Source organism: Liolophura sinensis, chromosome 6 (assembly GCF_032854445.1).
Source record: "Liolophura sinensis isolate JHLJ2023 chromosome 6, CUHK_Ljap_v2, whole genome shotgun sequence".
NCBI lineage: Eukaryota > Metazoa > Mollusca > Polyplacophora > Chitonida > Chitonidae > Liolophura > Liolophura sinensis.
Window position 1 is genome coordinate 59,748,424 of NC_088300.1, and position 21,744 is coordinate 59,770,167.

The 21,744-nt window shown below is 42.2% G+C and overlaps 1 protein-coding gene across 1 annotated transcript; it reads left to right on the forward strand.

The window, feature by feature from the left end:
- The first annotated feature begins 653 nt into the window (after positions 1–653).
- Positions 654–7,529, forward strand: LOC135467400 (sperm flagellar protein 1-like). The gene is made up of 6 exons (XM_064745174.1): positions 654–897; positions 2,848–2,959; positions 3,988–4,184; positions 4,771–4,810; positions 7,021–7,141; positions 7,467–7,529. The coding sequence occupies exons 1-6, from the start codon at positions 792–794 to the stop codon at positions 7,527–7,529; spliced, it is 639 nt and encodes a 212-aa protein (XP_064601244.1). The 5' UTR covers positions 654–791.
- Positions 7,530–21,744: the final 14,215 nt, after the last annotated feature.

Here is a 21,744-nt window from a genome sequence, read left to right on the forward strand (position 1 = left end):
AGATCTTTGTTGCTTGAAGGTGGTGAGAGTATTATAGCTCTCTTCTCAGGACAAAAAGCTGTCTATTTTACACAAAATTAAAATGCATATACCTTAGGAACACCACAAGGAATGAATTTTTTGGAACATTATTTCAGCAATCTTTCACTCATAGGTAAAAAGAGTTATTCCAATATTCAGTGTCGTGATTAGAGTTGGATAAACTTCCTGTGGCGTCAGACGTCAGGCCTAACCTCTGATGGTATGGTTGAAAAAGCCCATCTTAGAAGCCAAATGTTTAAACGCCTTAAATCTTTTCACAAAAATGTAAAAAAAATAAATGAAAGCATATTAATGCAAAGTTTTAAGTGGTCTACTCAGTGATTTTCAGAGGTCTTTTCCTTTAACAATCATTAACCAAAATCAGTGAGCGACAGTTAGAATAAAATCCCGAATGACTGACTGAGTTAAAATAACAAGAAGTCTAATTTCGCCGATTGCTTCAACCGTTTCTGCTCTGGTTTTACGATTCTTGCTTACACAAACGATATAGCTTGCATTTGATAAATCAGTCTTGCGAATAACGTTTTGCACGTGACCCTGCACTGTCGCCGTGAGGAGTTTGTCCTTCTCCAATTGCATCCTGGGAAAATTCTCTAGGACAACAACAACAAACGACAGTTGTGTACGGGTTGGCAAAGACGTGACAGGGTGGACTGCCTTTTCTAGTCAAGTGTTGAAGCAACCTCATTCTTTCTAAGAGCGTGTTTACTCTGAAAAAAGACAAACTGGAGCACCTAAACGCGGATAACATGAACGAGCTTGATGACGCCGAGTTGGAGGATTTGTACGCATGGATCGATCAGATTCCTCTTAGCCGACCAAAAAGGAACATTGCCAGGGACTTTTCTGACGGAGGTAAAGTGGACACTGAGCGTGTCAGATTGTCAAAATATGTTATGTAATGAGGGTTCATGCGGTAGAAGAGCAAGAAGGCCATTCCTGCAAAATTCTCGTGAAATAAATACACTTGGCGACTTGTCGTATTAGTGATGATCACCTGTTTTTGAAGAGCTGAATCACGCATTCACGGATCAAACGTGTCCAAATTTGTTGAACCGTGTGTTTGACTTGTTTCAGTTTATAAAAAGTCATTGGTATGAATTATGATTGATATGCTTAAATGTTATGTATTTTCTTACATGTCCTTTGATCTATATGTATGCTGCAAACACTAACAGGTATGCGAAATATTTTCATTTTGCGGAACGGGTACTGGTACGCATGTTAATTAGAGATGGTTGCTGGTCACCTGAACATTACAAAATGAAGCAGACGTTCTGACAATATCTCAAATCACACAGGATGTCCAACAGATCTGTGAGCAGAATATTAGGTTTTTAATGATGTTATTTCATCCTAACCTGCGTAAAACTGTTTTCTGTGAAGACAAAACACATAAAGGGATGTTTCAAAACAAACAGGCATGACCTCTACTACAATATGTACGACAAAATGAAATGATTTTGGCGCACAAGCTGCCTCCACTTCAGTGGGTTGGTCGTCATTTTTGGTTGCTGTACTCACCATCACATGACCAGGTATTCTGGTTTGAAACGTCATAATCTGTCAAGCTATAAAACCATGGGGTTTAACGATGTCACATGGTATTAAATTGATTAAATTTAGTCCAAACATGGTGGAAGTATACCAAAGCAAAGAAGTTTCATCAAAACACCAAGGATATACTCTACCGTTCTGTTAATCGTAACATAAAACTGAAGCTGCAGTTGCATGTAGACATGCTTTATGTGTTCATCGATGCATAAATCTACAAGGTCAGGGTTTAATACTTAAGATTTCAGGCCGTTGTTAAGGTAGAACAGCGAGAACATCTCAGATCATTGTGGGAGTGTGTGAAGCTCACCTATCAGCTCAGTATGGCAGTACATTGTTAAATCTGCTGTAAGCTTCGCTCAAGGAGCTATCCTGAAGAATACTGTGTAAAATTTCGGAAAACAGTCCATTACTAACCTACCAGGCCTGTCCGGTTACTCCTTTTACAATCCTTAGGGTCCTAGACATCCTTACATCATGAGCGCAAGTTCAAATATAAAAAAGCGAAAATAGTCATAAAGGTTGAGCTATATTGTTGGAAGGCTAGTGATCTCCAAGAAGCATCATGTAAGAACAACTAAATGCTGTTGAGTGCTTATCATCACCAAGGCCTTGGGAAGACTACCCACTTGGGCATGCAATACAAAGAGGACTGCAAAGCTAATTCATGTGCCATACAGCCAATGATTCTTTAAATTATATAGTAGTATAAATAAGTCTAAATTATATAGAAATAATATAGTGGTAATGATTGTTAAAGATAAGACAAAGAGTCTTTTGCAGTGGTGTGGTGAAGTTGTGTTGTAACCTTAGCTTTTACATGGAATGAGGATTATTATCTGTCCACAACTTACAAGTTTAAATTTAATGTCCGTTTTGTCAGACATGGGAGATAACTCTGAACCTTTTACAGACACTAGGCAGCAAAATAAAGATGATTTCAAAGGTTTTGTTCTTATTCTTACTTAAATAGTGTGTTTGTAGATCTCCACTTTTTTTTGTACCCTTGGGGATACATTGGGGCCATTATGATTTGCACCTGTCTTGTGTGTAATTTTTCAAAACTATTAAGAGTAGAGCTTTCAAATTGGGTATGGTACTCATGTTCTCCTGATCATAGAGATTTTAGTTCAATTTTTCTTCATTTTTACAGATTTTGTGCTGATTTGTTTTCAAAATATTTCGTGTTTATGGAAAACCTAATTAACTTTATTTTGGGATTGTTTAATGTTGCCATCTTGTTATTTGTAGTCCTGATAGCAGAGGTAATACGACATTACATGCCAAAGCTCGTGGAGCTGCACAACTATACCCCTGCCAATGCCTCCAAACAGAAGATGGAGAACTGGTATTTACTCAACAGGTAACTGCTGTTGTTCAATAGTTCATCACAGTGGACAGGGGATTTATACCTTCCCTCGCTTGCACCGTTCATGATACATGGCTGACTATGTTGTTTACAGGGGTTATGTGGACATTTTTGTGGTCTAATGGTGATTGAAGAGCGCTTGTCTTCCGCCAGTATGACATGCTTATCTGCACGTTCCACTTGGGAAAGTTTCCTCATGGTTGACTTCATACATGAGACACACGTCAGCAGTTTAAATTTTAATTTCTAGTTCATCTTGACTTGGTGTTGGATTCCCCATGGTGTTTCCTGAAAGGGGATATATTCTAATAAGGGCATGTAAATGTGAATTTACTGCATTGATATTTTTCAGTTTATGTTTGATTATGTTTTTTTTCACAGGAAAGTCTTCTGATTTACCAATGGCCTTTCAGATGACCAGTCTTGTCATAAATGTAATTACAAATGTGAAAATTCTCATCATTTTCTTATTGAATGTCCCGCATATGCCGCTCAAAGGAAGCACATGTTCGACAGGTTTACTAAAACGATTTCTCCAAATGCTCACTTATCTATTTTCCTTCCGCATTGCTCAAAACATGTCTCAAATATTTTACTTTTTGGATCAAATGACCTATCTCTTGAAGACAATAAAACCATATTCTGTTCTGTGCACAAATTCATTCAAGATACTCGAAGATTTATCCATCGTACTCACCACGTAGTTCAAACAAGCTCCTTTTAAGGTACAAAGTGCTAAGACTGAAACCCATTCCTAAATCTGTTATATAATCGGTACTTAATGAAGTATATGAGTGTGTGCAGTATTGGATGCCTATGTGTATTGTAAATATTGTACATATTTTATTCTTCACTATCAAGTTTTGATTATATAAATGTATGATGTATATAAGTTTAAGGAGACCCCCTAGTGACCCATGGGTTGTGGGATATCCTCAGTAAACAAATAAAGAATTAAATTAAATGTGAATTTACTACATTGATATTTTTCAGTTTATGTTTGATTATGTTTTTTTTCACAGGAAAGTCTTCTGCAAACTGCATTTTGAGCTAACAGATGATGTGATCAGAAGTATATGTCGCTGTGAGCCCAATATTATTGAAAGGGTCTTATATATGCTGAGGGTCAAAATAGACAGGGCATTATGGGAAGCGTCCAAAAATCGCAGCAGAAGAAACTCTTTGTCAAATGAAAAGCCAGAGGTTGATCAAGAATACAGTAAGTCCTGTTTGCACTAAAAAAAATCCCCCCCAAAAAAAAAAGTTAGTCCGAGACATTATCTCATGTTATAAGTATTATACATGTATAAATTACATAAATACATGCAAGTATAGCATCATATGTTACAATGTGACAAGTTTGGAACTGCATCACGAAAGATGAATTGCTTTTACATGGCATACATACAGAGAGTGTCAATCAAGAACATACATTTGATCAGTCATAATCAGTTTGGTTGCAAGTAGGTCGACAGAATGTCTCACGCATTGGTTACAAATGTTTAATCATGGTGTGATGTCATGATGTCATCAGGAATGAAATGAAAAGTAACGGTGTCAGAAGAATGGGTGGTAGGGCATTGGATGTGCTTGATCCATCGATTTTCTTGCAACACTCTCAAAAATGAACATACAGGTGAAGCAGCCATACACACTGCAGGTTTGAGGTTGTAAAATATACAAATCGGATCGGTTATTGTTGTCTTCAATTTTCTTTCATGATATGAAAGTATTTGACCTTGTTTGTATGACAGTTCTTCTTATGACTTCTCTTTCTCCAAGTATTATTTTGTCTTGTGTTTCAGATTCGCCTAGGAGAGGGCCCAATGACTTCACAGTAAAAAGGTGAGTTGCTGTAATTGTCTTTTGCAGTTCTTTGACACCATATATTGTGTATACCTACATACCCACAAGAAAACATTTAAATGTTTCACCACTTTTTATTGATATGCAACATCTTGGTCTCAAGAATGTGTGTGCTTGCATAATCTTTTATGTTGTCATTACTCACTTAGTATATTTTCCATTTCTCTCTTGATCAAATGGGTTGAAGTTCAGCAGGAATAAGGTGTAATGAAAGTGTTTTGGTAAGATGAAAGCATGTTTCAATCATTCCGCCAGCAGACTGAAGTGCTCCGTGTAGGCACACTGCTGATGAAGTGGAATTGGATTATCTCCCTTTGTGTACCTTGGTCCATATTTCCATTAATATTTGAACGTTTGCATATATGACACTGACTCCTGTTAGATGTAATTGATGTACATTGATAGTTTTTACAGGGATAAGTTCACTGAAAATTAAACCGCTTTAGTCTATTTGTTCAATGACTGGTCTGTGAATTCAGCGAATAAGGAAGAGACTTTCAGATATAAATGTGGTTCGCAGATATGTGCAGTATTGTTAGTCTAGGAATAATAGAACTACAAAGAATGTGAGATGCATATGTCAGAATTGTAAGCACAGATACTGTTATCGATTTTATATAAAAATTCATATTCATTTATTTTTTTCGTGGTAAGTTATGCTATGTTATGGCCATTATTTCAGAGGTAATTTTATCCATACACAAAAATCCAAATAAAACCCACATGACCTTTTCAAGTGTGATACCCAAGAAGTGTTGTATTTTAACACAGTAATGTGTTAGATACTTGTGAGGTGAACAGTGACATGTTTACCACAGCTTTGCACATGAATAATGAAAGTTTGGGCTTGTTTGCGTATTAATTGCATCAGATATCGTGGGTTAGGTGTAGTGTTTGTTACATACACACTAGTCGAGATTGAGTGGAAATGACGGGTTAATTACATTGATATTTGAAGTCAGAATATTATGTGTTGATTCAGGGCAGTGTGTGACAAATCCAGGCTATGTACATGTGTGTTTGGATGTGTGTGTTTGTGACACTGTAACAGACCTCTGTCTACATGTTGTTTACACACTTTCTGGGATCTTTTGCTTGCTGAATAATGTAAGAACTTTTGACACAACACTTTCATGCTCAAACAAATTAATTTGTCTTACAGCAAATCATTATACACAAATATACATTATTATATGTTAATACCATATCAGGTTATTTTGAAGGAGTTAATTGTTAAAAAAAAAATGCCCTGAAGATGGTATCTTTCTGAGAAGATTTCGGCAATAAGCTACATGTATGTGATTGAGCATATGGCAGCATCCTTTAGTATAATGGAATATATGCTACCTGTGTGAAATACTCATATAGTTGTGGTCACATTGAGATATACTGGACCAGTCTGAATGTTTGCTACCTGTGTGAAATACTCATATATCTGTGGTCACATTGAGATAAACTGGACCAGTCTGAATGTTTGCTACCTGTGTGAAATACTCATATATCTGTGGTCACATTGAGATAAACTGGACCAGTCTGAATGTTTGCTACCTGTGTGAAATACTCATATAGTTGTGGTCACATTGAGATAAACTGGACCAGTCTGAATGTTTGCTACCTGTGTGAAATACTCATATAGTTGTGGTCACATTGAGATAAACTGGACCAGTCTGAATGTTTTGCTACCTGTGTGAAATACTCATATATCTGTGGTCACATTGAGATATACTGGACCAGTCTGAATGTTTGCTACCTGTGTGAAATACTCATATAGTTGTGGTCACATTGAGATAAACTGGACCAGTCTGAATGTTTGCTACCTGTGTGAAATACTCATATACCTGCGTGAAATACTCATGTGTGTGGCCACACTGAGGTGACTTGGACCAGCCTGAATGCCAGGGTACTTGTAGTAGGAAGTACTGTCACATTGTGAGGGCCACAGTTATAAAAACCCATCTCACACAGTGTTTGCCAACATGCCAGGAGACATCACTATGAGGTTCTTGTTAAAGTCTTCAGAGTTTCAAAGTACCTTGTTTGAACTGGTTTGTGTGAACATGCATATCTGTAGAATTTCAGAAAGATTTTAATAGGTAATTAGGTGAAATTGGGAAATACAGTATTACACTGCGAAAGAGTTGAATTTAAACCGTCAACAATGATTTTTTAATGATTTTGTATTTCAACAGACCCGGCCCAAGTCAAGGAGTGAAGGGGGCTGGGGCTGTGGTTACCCAGACAGATTATGTCCCGCGGGCCGTTTATGAAGAGAAGGAGCAGGAGTGTTTGGCCAAGGAGGAAACCATCCAGGTAATATATTGTCTTCACAGAATGGTGTATGTGTTAATACATTTACCTGAAAAACAGGAGTAGTTTTAATGTCTAATATCAGATTACATGAAGAACATCACCTTATATGTATGAACACCTTCTCTCTGGAAGTCAGTTCCCGTCTGGCTTGATAGCTCAGTAGTTGCTACATGTATATCCACATTATATACTGAACCATGATACATGTTCCTATTATAAAATGATAAATTGTGAGATAGTGTCAAATGTAAAGAGGTAAATTTTAATTTTTTTGTTTTGATTGCAATTCTTTAACATAATGTTTTATTATTTCTTCATTTTGCAGATTTTGCAGGCCCAAAATCCGCCGATTAGAGCATTTGCTTCATTTAAAAGACATTCGAATTGACGATTTACAGGGACACGAATAGACCAGATACGACCCACAGGGTTGAGAGGTGATAAGGTCATCAGAACAATTTTGACCTGTTGGTGACCTCTACACCTTCACCTTTCACCTCGGTTGTCCTTTACTTCACTGATTGTTATCACATAAATTGTTGTTAATGACACATCACATTCCAGTTTGTTATTAGACCACATTTACTGAGATCAGATTGAAATGTTGCAGACTGACTGATCACACGAAAATCCAGAGTGGTAGAACTGTGATACACTATGAATTTATTTATCTTGTGTGTCACTGACACAACTCAAGCATTTGCAAAAAGCTTATATTTATATGAATCATAATTACACATACAAAATTGATAGTTAAATGTCACAAGTATCATAACATTCATATTTTCATGTGCACCGTTAAACTTTGAATAAGAATAATAAGAATTTTGATTCTTTTAAGAGACCAAGTTTGATTCCAGCTGTGAAATGACCTCTTGTGACTGAACTTAGTATGGCATTGAATTAATGTTTCTTAATCTGAAAGCACAGCTTTCCAGGCCAACAGTTGAACTGTGATCATTAATCTGTATTTTGTTAAATCTAGTTTACAAGTTGATTATTTTTCCGTCCACACAAATCACACGTTTATTAATTTTTTTGTACGTGTAGTATCATGTATAGTGATGTCATCATAGTCCGTCCCCATGAAGCATTCCTCTCCTGATCTTACAGGTTATCAGAGTTATCAAAATAAACTTACTACGTCAGTCATTTTTTTGACTGATAAATAAACATTTATACATCGATATCATAATCGGATTTTGTTAAATAATTTGTGGTTTGATTTCTGTGACAAGAGAACCGTGGACAGCTCCCCATAAGCAGCTTCCAAACTGCCGGAAGTCAGGTGTGTTCTTGGAGGAGAGCACATTAGCTCACCAGGTACATGACAAACCTCCTGACCCAAAGCTGAAAGTCAGGTGTATGGGTAGAAGAAAGCACATTACCTCACCAGGTACATGACAAGCCTCCTGACCCAAAGTCAAAAGTCAGGTGTATGCGTGGAGGAGAGCACATTAGCTCACCAGGTACATGACAAACCTCCTGACCCAAAGCCGAAAGTCAGGTGTATGCGTGGAGGAGAGCACATTAGCTCACTAGGTACATGACAGACCTCCTGACCCAAAGCTGAAAGACAGGTGTATGCGTGAAGGAGAACACATTAGCTCACTAGGTACACGACAAACCTCCTGACCCAAAGCTGAAAGTCAGGTGTATGCGTGGAGGAGAACACATTAGCTCACTAGGTACATGACAAACCTCCTGACCCAAGCCGAAAGTCAGGTGTATGGGTAAAAGAAAGCACATTTGCTCACTAGGTACATGACAAACCCCCTGACCCAAAGTCAAAAGTCAGGTGTATGCGTGGAGGAGAGCACATTAGCTCACTAGGTACATGACAAACCTCCTGACCCAAAGCCGAAAGTCAGGTGTATGGGTAGAAGAAAGCACATTACCTCACCAGGTACATGACAAGCCTCCTGACCCAAAGCCAAAAGTCAGATGTATGCGTGGAGGAGAGCACATTAGCTCACCAGGTACATGACAAACCTCCTGTCCCAAAGCCGAAAGTCAGGTGTATGCGTGGAGGAGAGCACATTAGCTCACCAGGCACATGACAACCTCCTTACCCAAAGCCGAAAGTCAGGTGTGTACGTGGAGGAGTGCACATTACATCACCAGGTACATGACAGCCCTCCTGACCCAAAGGCGAAAGTCAGGTGTATGGGTAAAAGAAAGCACATTAGCTCACCAGGTACATGACACACCCCCTGACCCAAAGTCAAAAGTCAGGTGTATGCGTGGAGGAGAGCACATTAGCTCACCAGGTACATGACAAACCTCCTGACCCAAAGCCGAAAGTCAGGTGTATGCGTGGAGGAGAGCACATTAGTTCACCAGGTACATGACAAACCTCCTGACCCAAAGCTGAAAGTCAGGTGTATGGGTAGAAGAAAGCACATTACCTCACCAGGTACATGACAGACCTCCTGGCCCAAAGCCGAAAGTCATGTGTGTACGTGGAGGAGAGCACATTACCTCACCAGGAACATGACAAACCTCCTGACCCAAAGTCAAAAGTCAGGTGTATGCGTGGAGGAGAGCACATTAGCTCACTAGGTACATGACAAGCCTCCTGACCCAAAGCCGAAAGTCAGGTGTATGCGTGGAGGAGAGCACATTCGTTCACCAGGTACATGACAAACCTCCTGACCCAAGCCGAAAGTCAGGTGTATGGGTAAAAGAAAGCACATTACATCACTAGGTACATGACAGACCTCCTGACCCAAAGCCCAAAATTAGGTGTATGGGTAGAAGAAAGCACATTACATCACCAGGTACATGGCAGACCTCCTGACCCAAAGTCAAAAGTCAGGTGTATGCGTGGAGGAGAGCACATTAGCTCACCAGGTACATGACAAACCTCCTGACCCAAAGCCGAAAGTCAGGTGTATGCGTGGAGGAGAGCACATTAGCTCACCAGGTACATGACAAACCTCCTGACCCAAAGCTGAAAGTCAGGTGTATGCGTGGAGGAGGACACATTAGCTCACCAGGTACATGACAAACCTCCTGACCCAAAGCTGAAAGTCAGGTGTATGGGTAAAAGAAAGCACATTACATCACCAGGTACATGACAGACCTCCTGACCCAAAGCCGAAAGTCAGGTGTGTACGTGGAGGAGAGCACATTACCTCACCAGGTACATGACAAACCTCCTTACCCAAAGCCGAAAGTCAGGTGTATGCGTGGAGGAGAGCACATTAGCTCACTAGGTACATGACAGACCTCCTTACCCAAAGCTGAAAGGCAGGTGTATGCGTGGAGGAGAACACATTAGCTCACTAGGTACATGACAAACCTCCTGACCCAAGCCGAAAGTCAGGTGTATGGGTAAAAGAAAGCACATTAGCTCACTAGATACATGACAAACCTCCTGACCCAAAGCCGAAAGTCAGGTGTATGCGTGGAGGAGAGCACATTAGCTCACTAGGTACATGACAGACCTCCTGACCCAAAGCTGAAAGACAGGTGTATGCGTGAAGGAGAACACATTAGCTCACTAGGTACACGACAAACCTCCTGACCCAAAGCTGAAAGTCAGGTGTATGCGTGGAGGAGAACACATTAGCTCACTAGGTACATGACAAACCTCCTGACCCAAGCCGAAAGTCAGGTGTATGGGTAAAAGAAAGCACATTTGCTCACTAGGTACATGACAAACCCCCTGACCCAAAGTCAAAAGTCAGGTGTATGCGAAGAGGAGAGCACATTAGCTCACTAGGTACATGACAAACCTCCTGACCCAAAGCCGAAAGTCAGGTGTATGGGTAGAAGAAAGCACATTACCTCACCAGGTACATGACAAGCCTCCTGACCCAAAGCCAAAAGTCAGATGTATGCGTGGAGGAGAGCACATTAGCTCACCAGGTACATGACAAACCTCCTGTCCCAAAGCCGAAAGTCAGGTGTATGCGTGGAGGAGAGCACATTAGCTCACCAGGCACATGACAACCTCCTTACCCAAAGCCGAAAGTCAGGTGTGTACGTGGAGGAGTGCACATTACATCACCAGGTACATGACAGCCCTCCTGACCCAAAGGCGAAAGTCAGGTGTATGGGTAAAAGAAAGCACATTAGCTCACCAGGTACATGAAACACCCCCTGACCCAAAGTCAAAAGTCAGGTGTATGCGTGGAGGAGAGCACATTAGCTCACCAGGTACATGACAAACCTCCTGACCCAAAGCCGAAAGTCAGGTGTATGCGTGGAGGAGAGCACATTAGTTCACCAGGTACATGACAAACCTCCTGACCCAAAGCTGAAAGTCAGGTGTATGGGTAGAAGAAAGCACATTACCTCACCAGGTACATGACAGACCTCCTGGCCCAAAGCCGAAAGTCATGTGTGTACGTGGAGGAGAGCACATTACCTCACCAGGAACATGACAAACCTCCTGACCCAAAGTCAAAAGTCAGGTGTATGCGTGGAGGAGAGCACATTAGCTCACTAGGTACATGACAAGCCTCCTGACCCAAAGCCGAAAGTCAGGTGTATGCGTGGAGGAGAGCACATTCGTTCACCAGGTACATGACAAACCTCCTGACCCAAGCCGAAAGTCAGGTGTATGGGTAAAAGAAAGCACATTACATCACTAGGTACATGACAGACCTCCTGACCCAAAGCCCAAAATTAGGTGTATGGGTAGAAGAAAGCACATTACATCACCAGGTACATGGCAGACCTCCTGACCCAAAGTCAAAAGTCAGGTGTATGCGTGGAGGAGAGCACATTAGCTCACTAGGTACATGACAGACCTCCTGACCCAAAGCCGAAAGTCAGGTGTATGCGTGGAGGAGAGCACATTAGCTCACCAGGTACATGACAAACCTCCTGACCCAAAGCTGAAAGTCAGGTGTATGCGTGGAGGAGGACACATTAGCTCACCAGGTACATGACAAACCTCCTGACCCAAAGCTGAAAGTCAGGTGTATGGGTAAAAGAAAGCACATTACATCACCAGGTACATGACAGACCTCCTGACCCAAAGCCGAAAGTCAGGTGTGTACGTGGAGGAGAGCACATTACCTCACCAGGTACATGACAAACCTCCTTACCCAAAGCGGAAAGTCAGGTGTATGCGTGGAGGAGAGCACATTAGCTCACTAGGTACATGACAGACCTCCTTACCCAAAGCTGAAAGGCAGGTGTATGCGTGGAGGAGAACACATTAGCTCACTAGGTACATGACAAACCTCCTGACCCAAGCCGAAAGTCAGGTGTATGGGTAAAAGAAAGCACATTAGCTCACTAGATACATGACAAACCTCCTGACCCAAAGCCGAAAGTCAGGTGTATGCGTGGAGGAGAGCACATTAGCTCACTAGGTACATGACAGACCTCCTGACCCAAAGCTGAAAGACAGGTGTATGCGTGAAGGAGAACACATTAGCTCACTAGGTACACGACAAACCTCCTGACCCAAAGCTGAAAGTCAGGTGTATGCGTGGAGGAGAACACATTAGCTCACTAGGTACATGACAAACCTCCTGACCCAAGCCGAAAGTCAGGTGTATGGGTAAAAGAAAGCACATTTGCTCACTAGGTACATGACAAACCCCCTGACCCAAAGTCAAAAGTCAGGTGTATGCGTGGAGGAGAGCACATTAGCTCACTAGGTACATGACAAACCTCCTGACCCAAAGCCGAAAGTCAGGTGTATGGGTAGAAGAAAGCACATTACCTCACCAGGTACATGACAAGCCTCCTGACCCAAAGCCAAAAGTCAGATGTATGCGTGGAGGAGAGCACATTAGCTCACCAGGTACATGACAAACCTCCTGTCCCAAAGCCGAAAGTCAGGTGTATGCGTGGAGGAGAGCACATTAGCTCACCAGGCACATGACAACCTCCTTACCCAAAGCCGAAAGTCAGGTGTGTACGTGGAGGAGTGCACATTACATCACCAGGTACATGACAGCCCTCCTGACCCAAAGGCGAAAGTCAGGTGTATGGGTAAAAGAAAGCACATTAGCTCACCAGGTACATGACACACCCCCTGACCCAAAGTCAAAAGTCAGGTGTATGCGTGGAGGAGAGCACATTAGCTCACCAGGTACATGACAAACCTCCTGACCCAAAGCCGAAAGTCAGGTGTATGCGTGGAGGAGAGCACATTAGTTCACCAGGTACATGACAAACCTCCTGACCCAAAGCTGAAAGTCAGGTGTATGGGTAGAAGAAAGCACATTACCTCACCAGGTACATGACAGACCTCCTGGCCCAAAGCCGAAAGTCATGTGTGTACGTGGAGGAGAGCACATTACCTCACCAGGAACATGACAAACCTCCTGACCCAAAGTCAAAAGTCAGGTGTATGCGTGGAGGAGAGCACATTAGCTCACTAGGTACATGACAAGCCTCCTGACCCAAAGCCGAAAGTCAGGTGTATGCGTGGAGGAGAGCACATTCGTTCACCAGGTACATGACAAACCTCCTGACCCAAGCCGAAAGTCAGGTGTATGGGTAAAAGAAAGCACATTACATCACTAGGTACATGACAGACCTCCTGACCCAAAGCCCAAAATTAGGTGTATGGGTAGAAGAAAGCACATTACATCACCAGGTACATGGCAGACCTCCTGACCCAAAGTCAAAAGTCAGGTGTATGCGTGGAGGAGAGCACATTAGCTCACCAGGTACATGACAAACCTCCTGACCCAAAGCCGAAAGTCAGGTGTATGCGTGGAGGAGAGCACATTAGCTCACCAGGTACATGACAAACCTCCTGACCCAAAGCTGAAAGTCAGGTGTATGCGTGGAGGAGGACACATTAGCTCACCAGGTACATGACAAACCTCCTGACCCAAAGCTGAAAGTCAGGTGTATGGGTAAAAGAAAGCACATTACATCACCAGGTACATGACAGACCTCCTGACCCAAAGCCGAAAGTCAGGTGTGTACGTGGAGGAGAGCACATTACCTCACCAGGTACATGACAAACCTCCTTACCCAAAGCCGAAAGTCAGGTGTATGCGTGGAGGAGAGCACATTAGCTCACTAGGTACATGACAGACCTCCTTACCCAAAGCTGAAAGGCAGGTGTATGCGTGGAGGAGAACACATTAGCTCACTAGGTACATGACAAACCTCCTGACCCAAGCCGAAAGTCAGGTGTATGGGTAGAAGAAAGCACATTAGCTCACTAGATACATGACAAACCTCCTGACCCAAAGCCGAAAGTCAGGTGTATGCGTGGAGGAGAGCACATTAGCTCACTAGGTACATGACAGACCTCCTGACCCAAAGTCAAAAGTCAGGTGTATGGGTAGAAGAAAGCACATTACCTCACCAGGTACATGACAAGCCTCCTGACCCAAAGCCAAAAGTCAGATGTATGCGTGGAGGAGAGCACATTAGCTCACCAGGTACATGACAAACCTCCTGTCCCAAAGCCGAAAGTCAGGTGTATGCGTGGAGGAGAGCACATTAGCTCACCAGGCACATGACAACCTCCTTACCCAAAGCCGAAAGTCAGGTGTGTACGTGGAGGAGAGCACATTACATCACCAGGTACATGACAGACCTCCTGACCCAAAGTCGAAAGTCAGGCGTATGGGTAAAAGAAAGCACATTAGCTCACCAGGTACATGACAAACCCCCTGACCCAAAGTCAAAAGTCAGGTGTATGCGTGGAGGAGAGCACATTAGCTCACTAGGTACATGACAAACCTCCTGACCCAAAGCCGAAAGTCAGGTGTATGCGTGGAGGAGAGCACATTAGTTCACCAGGTACATGACAAACCTCCTGACCCAAAGCTGAAAGTCAGGTGTATGGGTAGAAGAAAGCACATTAGCTCACCAGGTACATGACAGACCTCCTGGCCCAAAGCCGAAAGTCATGTGTGTACGTGGAGGAGAGCACATTACCTCACCAGGAACATGACAAACCTCCTGACCCAAAGTCAAAAGTCAGGTGTATGCGTGGAGGAGAGCACATTAGCTCACTAGGTACATGACAAGCCTCCTGACCCAAAGCCGAAAGTCAGGTGTATGGGTGGAGGAGAGCACAGTCGTTCACCAGGTACATGACAAACCTCCTGACCCAAGCCGAAAGTCAGGTGTATGGGTAAAAGAAAGCACATTACATCACTAGGTACATGACAGACCTCCTGACCCAAAGCCCAAAATTAGGTGTATGGGTAGAAGAAAGCACATTACATCACCAGGTACATGGCAGACCTCCTGACCCAAGCCGAAAGTCAGGTGCGTGTATGGAGGAGAGCACATTACCTCACCAGCTACATGACAAACCACAAATCCTACAGTCAGGTGTATGGGTAGAAGAAAGCACATCACCTCACCAGGTACATGACAAACCTCCTAACACAAATCCTACAGTCAGGTGTGCAGGTGGAGAAGAGCACATTACCTCAAGAGGTATATGACAAACCTCCTGACACAAAGCTTATTCAAGTGCTCGGGTAGAGGAGAGCACATTACCTCAACAGGCACATGACAAACCTCTTTCCCAATATTGTAGTATTTAAAAATATTTTCTATTCTTAATATTATTGATATGTAATTCGGAGATAGCTATTAGACATCTCATATTCATTGTAGATGTCACTGAATCATGTTAAGGGGCGGGACAGGAGACGCTGGTTTAATCCTGACCTTTACAGGAAATTTGCAAGTTCCCCTGCTCTCACTATTCATACGGAATGAAAATAAGTCGTTGACAGCACTCGTATGGCCGTTCACACAGACCAGGTGCAGTGCCTAGGCCGTTCACACAGACCAGGCTCAGCGCCTAGGTCGTTCACACAGACCAGGTTCAGTGCCTAGGTCGTTCACACAGACCAGGTTCAGTGCCTAGGTCGTTCACACAGACCTGGTTCAGTGCCCAGGTCGTTCACACAGACCAGGCTCAGTGCCTAGGTCGTTCACACAGACCAGGCTCAGTGCCTAGGTCGTTCACACAGACCAGGTTCAGTGCCCAGGTCGTTCACACAGATCAGGTTCAGTGCCTAGGTCGTTCACAGGCCAGGTTCAGTGCCTATGTCGTTCACACAGACCAGGTTCAGTGCCTAGGTCGATCACCACTGGTGGCTACTGTTAGGCCTGACGTAGCCGTACCGGACTGGACCTGTTGCACTTGATGCATCACAATGATCAACTGTGGGAAAGCTCTGTACAACTGAAAAAATCCAGTTGCTTCTAGTCGCAAGGCCGAAAAACAATAAAGGCCATTTAAACTATCAAGGTTAAAATTCAGGATATCAACAGTACTGCCCATTTCTTGATATTCATTTATTTGAGTGGAACGTTTCACTTATATTGGGGTACCAGAGAGGAAGCTAGCATTAGCAGAACTCGAACTCGCAGCGATCGCATTGGTGAGAGGCTTCTGTGTCATTCTGCACGCTAACCACAAGAACATAGTGAAGTCTCCACCTCCACCTCCCCCCCCCCCCCCCCTTCAATCCCCCTCACACACACATTTCTTGATATAGGTTAATAAATGCATATCATGATCAGGCACAACTTTCATCACAGTAGATTCGAAATGAGGATATCAAGAGTATGCTGTCTGTTGTTTGATATCATCAATTCATAACGTCATGATATCCTTAATCACGACAAAACCCTCGTACTGTTTTGCATGTGCTTCCCATGAATTTAGTTTCAGTGCTGTTGTTGTGGATTTTCAGTAAATCATTAAACTGAACAATGTGCCGAGGGATAATTCCCGTTTTAGTGTACACTGCTCAGTGTTAACCCGCATTGATTTGCACCGTCATGCCTGAGGTGATGAGTTCTTGTCAGAATATATCCTCACATAATTGGTCGCTATACAAGACTCGTCAGTCACCATGCATATTGCTTAGTGTGGAAATTGTACTACATATTTATTTATTTGGTTGATGTTTTACGCCATACGCAAGACTATTTCACTTATACAAGCATTATGGTGGGAGGAATCCACGAACATCAGGTTGCCAGGTTGCTGGCATACTTTCCCAAGTACAACCGAAGAGGAAGGCAACAAGAGTTGGACTCACATCGCTCGCATTCGTGAGAGGATCCTTGGTGGAATTCTACAACATGGTACACCACATGTACGTATGTATCTATGTCGGATCCGACTGCATTGCTGTGGTAGAATGGGTTGCAACTCCAAAGGGAATCGACCACATCTCCGTAATCCCGTCTTACTTATATGCCCTTGTTATATCGGAGTCAGACTCCATCCCCTCGTAATAGCGTCAGTATCTAAGTTAGTGTCCAGATACTGTGTATTATTACTATATTGCAGAGTTTCATTTGCGTCAGTCTGGCTCTGGTTTAGATAATATCTGTCCACGACTCACAGACTCATGCTGCATGTACGATATTTTATAAAGCAAGCAGCCGTCTCTTTCTGTAATTGTGGGAGGCTAATTATTTTGAAAGGGCCAAAATATACTTTCGAACCACACTTCAATTTTACACCCCAAAAATTGGTTTATTTGGACAGAAGTCTATTACTTGAGTGATAATAGAATGTATTCTGTTATTATAACTTAACACACTCTATACTTAACACACTCTATACTTGTGTGCTATACTTATTTGTATACAGAATGCATTCTAGTATCACTCAAGCCAGTAGACTTCCTATTGAATGTAACAGATTTTTGTCTTTAGATTGGGGCCCAATAGGACATCTTCATTCCACAATTGGAATCATGTCAAAATGAACCATTAAATTAGATTCCAAAGAAAATATACCGTTAAACGTTAGTGTAATAAGTGGAACCTCGTGGTACTTAGTGTATTTAGGCATTATCGTAGTGATACGGAATGTATTTAACTATGTATCGTGGTGATACGGAGTGTATTTGGGCCTATAACGTGGTCATGCAGAGAAATTCATAAACACACCACATTCAAGCGAGTTTTATACCCTATACATTCCATCGCGTTATTTCCCTGAACTTGATTATTATTAAATTGATTATTTGCGCCGACGGGCATGATGCAATGATTGGTAACTTATCATCGCAATATGTGGAATGGTTGTCTCATGTACAAAAGCATGCTGATCTATGCCTGTATTTGATGTTTGCGTGTCCGTTCTCTTGATTGTATAATTCTGAAGATAAACTCCTGTAAATGCTGGTTATTACCACTTCAGGTAATGAAAGAGATAGCAATCAACAACATCCAATCCATTAACCCATGCACCATTATTTATTCCATTTATAAAGGCCATACTTATACGGTCTTGGTATAAACTACCACCCTTTACCGTCTTAACGAAGAACTGAAAAAACGGCCACACAAAAAACCGTCCTAAACTGCTTATTCTCATCAAGGTTTTTACAAACGGCAACCTCCCTTACGGTCCCACCCATAGGCTACATTTGGTTTATTTATATTTGATTAATATCTTAAGCTATACATGCCCTAATCAACTGGGGTATTTTCAGTTTCGTAATCGGACGTGTGAAAATGCCCACATGTACATACACGATCTTTTCACTTGAAGTTTTCAATTCACTATGTGCCTATGACACACATACATGTCTGCAACAAGCATTGGTATTATTCTGAAAAGGGACTCTATCGTCCCATACATATGGGGCATATATCCTACAGATGTTCTGTCTTTGTCACGCCCTACTGACATTTCGGCTGCTTGTAAATAAGTTATGCATTTTAGTGATTTCACTCCCTTCAAAACTTCGGTTTACTTGAAGTTTGGAGCTTAGTGTACGTATTTTTTTAGGTATTGTGTCCTTTTTTCCCGTTGGTATTTGAAACAAGGTTTGTCTCAAATTCGTGAATATTAGACTAGAACATTATGGGACATAGATTACAAGAATGAACTCAGACACATTTATTTATTTATTTGGTTGGTGTTTTACGCTGGACTCAAGAATATTTCACTTATACGACGGAGGCCAGCATTATGGTGAGAGGAAACCGGGCAGAGCCCAGGTGAAACCCACGACCATCCGCAGGTTGCTGTAGACCTTCCCACTTACGGCTGGAGAGGCAGCCAGCATGAGGAACCGAGAAACAGGTGCGTGTCCTGATGTTATATTGTGTAACATATAACATGTTTTATATTTTTGTTTACATTTCTATTTAGGATAGTTTCCTCCCTGTTCTTGATCGTGAGGACGACAACGGTCATTGTTTTATCGGAAAGTGAAGACTAGATATGGTGAAAGCTGTTTTATGACTCCGTCACCCACGGCAATGATTCTAAGCCTTGTCCAGTGACCTCTCGACACTAATTCCAGCTCAGATACCTGGTTAAAAAATACATCCTTTCGTAGAACTGTTTTTAGTATGCTTGGATTGGTGCCATACACCGTTTCGCGGACAGAAATCAAAGCCAGCTGAATCTTTGATCACAATTCACCTGAGCTAGTCCAACATATCGATCGATCGTAATTTACAAAATTCTACATGTATGTAGTTTGAGCTTTTACGTCGTTCTTAACATTTTCTGTTTGTCATATGACGACGAAGAGTCACTGGGTGTGTGTACATATACTGTGTCTTGTTGTGAGAGGGTTTTTATGCCGCCAAAGTGCTGCCGCCGCTGATGTATCAGGCCGAAGACACCAGACTTGACGCCCTTCCCTGTCACAATATACTGACACTGGCCGAACCAGTCCTGTTTCTTTGCTCTAACCTCTCAATGCTGCTTGCCAAGCAAGGCATCAACAAGCACTTTTCAGACACCTTGTCACTAAGACAACCACATCAGCTATGATCAACAGCTTGTCGACAAGATACGTAGAACCACATCGTTTCATACACATGAACAGAAAGAGAAAACAATAGCTTGAATCTTTCTGTTATCCCGGCATGTCTGTTACTTAATGACAACGCTCTGAATCAACGTTGCTTTGAAGGATGTGTGATCTGAAGTACAATTGTATACATGATCTAAAGGGTTTGCTGGAGAAGAACGCCCCATCTTCTCAGAGACAGCTGACTGCAACCGAGAACTCATTGGATTCCACATTCAGGTCGTATACTCGTGAGAATCTGGGCGAGTAACCTGATAATGCCCATTGCACTGAGACTCTCAAATGAGCCATCCTCACATGTAATTAGCCATTCTGTAGAAAACCAAAAAACCCATACATGTAGGCTTTTTACCCGTAATCAATGCTAACTGTGAGTAATACGGATCCTGAAACGCATTCAGTTTCTGTATACAGTCGAGAGTCGATGCTCCACGTTTGCACTGAGATACACCATTTCTGACACAGAATCAAGCTGTTGTTGTTTTTGTGCCTTGTCAAGGACACCGCTGTCATTTGTCCTGTTGTGATGCACCGAGGCAAGAAATTGACTACGGTATCAGATCAACCTGTGACTGGTTGGATAAGTGGGCGGTCGTAGAGCTAAACCCCGGATTCAGGAAAACACATAAAGGTAAGTAGCCTAACAAACAGTATGGCATATATGATTCCATCGTGCACAGGCGCAATCTGTTAACACGGTTTTGTCTAAAACCAATTTTAACCGATTGTTTCTTAATCTTACAGCGTTGTGTCTTAGAAATATAACCTTATGAGCATCCACAATCTTGTATGTGGTTTTACCTTCCGAAGGTTTTATCAAGTACATGTCAGTCAAGAAGCTAGTGCGGTGGTTTGCCTGGGTCATCTCCGGTTTTTTCAACGCGTAAAAATAGACATGAAAAATTAAATTAATAAACATTGAAACACGGAATATGGCAGCGGTCTTAATAAACGAAATAAGAGAAAATCAAACCCACGATACTCTGCTAGATCGCTCAGAGATTATTTGTGTAGTCCACATCACCAAAGCCTTCGGCTTGACCGTCAAACGTTTCCCTGTCACATTATACTGATATCGGCCGAACCAGTCCTGTTTCCTTGCTCTAACCCCTCAGTGCTGCACGCCAAACGAGGCAGCAACAAGTACATGACCCGACCAGGATTTGAGCCCAGGTATGATGCAACTACTAGTATAAATGACAACGGTATAGAGTTATGTTTTATGTGAAACACATGATGTAGTGTGTAGGGGTATTCTTTTATTAAGCAATGAGAGTGTCAGTCAGTGTATATGATTGATATACACTCCGTATATGGAGGTTGGTGCCTTAGTAATGATCTACCCAATAAGCTCTAGACAGCTAGACAGGACTGTCCAAGTCTATATCGCGAAGTCCGTTCAAGGTATTGGCTTTTGCGGAAAATTAGCAGGTTATCTGCAATGTTATGCTTTACAGACACCTTGTCACTCAGACAACCACATCAGCAGCTTGATCCACAAGATACGTGGAATCACATCGTTGTATACAGAGAAATAGAGGGAGAGAACAATAGCTTGAATCTTTGTATTTACTTAATGACAACACCCTGAATCAAAGTTGTTTTGAAGGATATGTGATCTGAGGTACAATTGTATACATGATATAAAGGGTTGCTGGAGAAGAACGCCTATCTTCTCAGAGACAGCTGACTGTAACCGAGAACTCATTGGATTCCACATTCAGGTCGTATATTCGTGAGAATCTGAGCGACTAACCCGACAATGCCCACTGCACTGAGACTGTCAACTGAGCCTTCCTCACATGTAATTAGCCTTTCTGCAGAAAACCAAAAAAACCATGTAGGCTT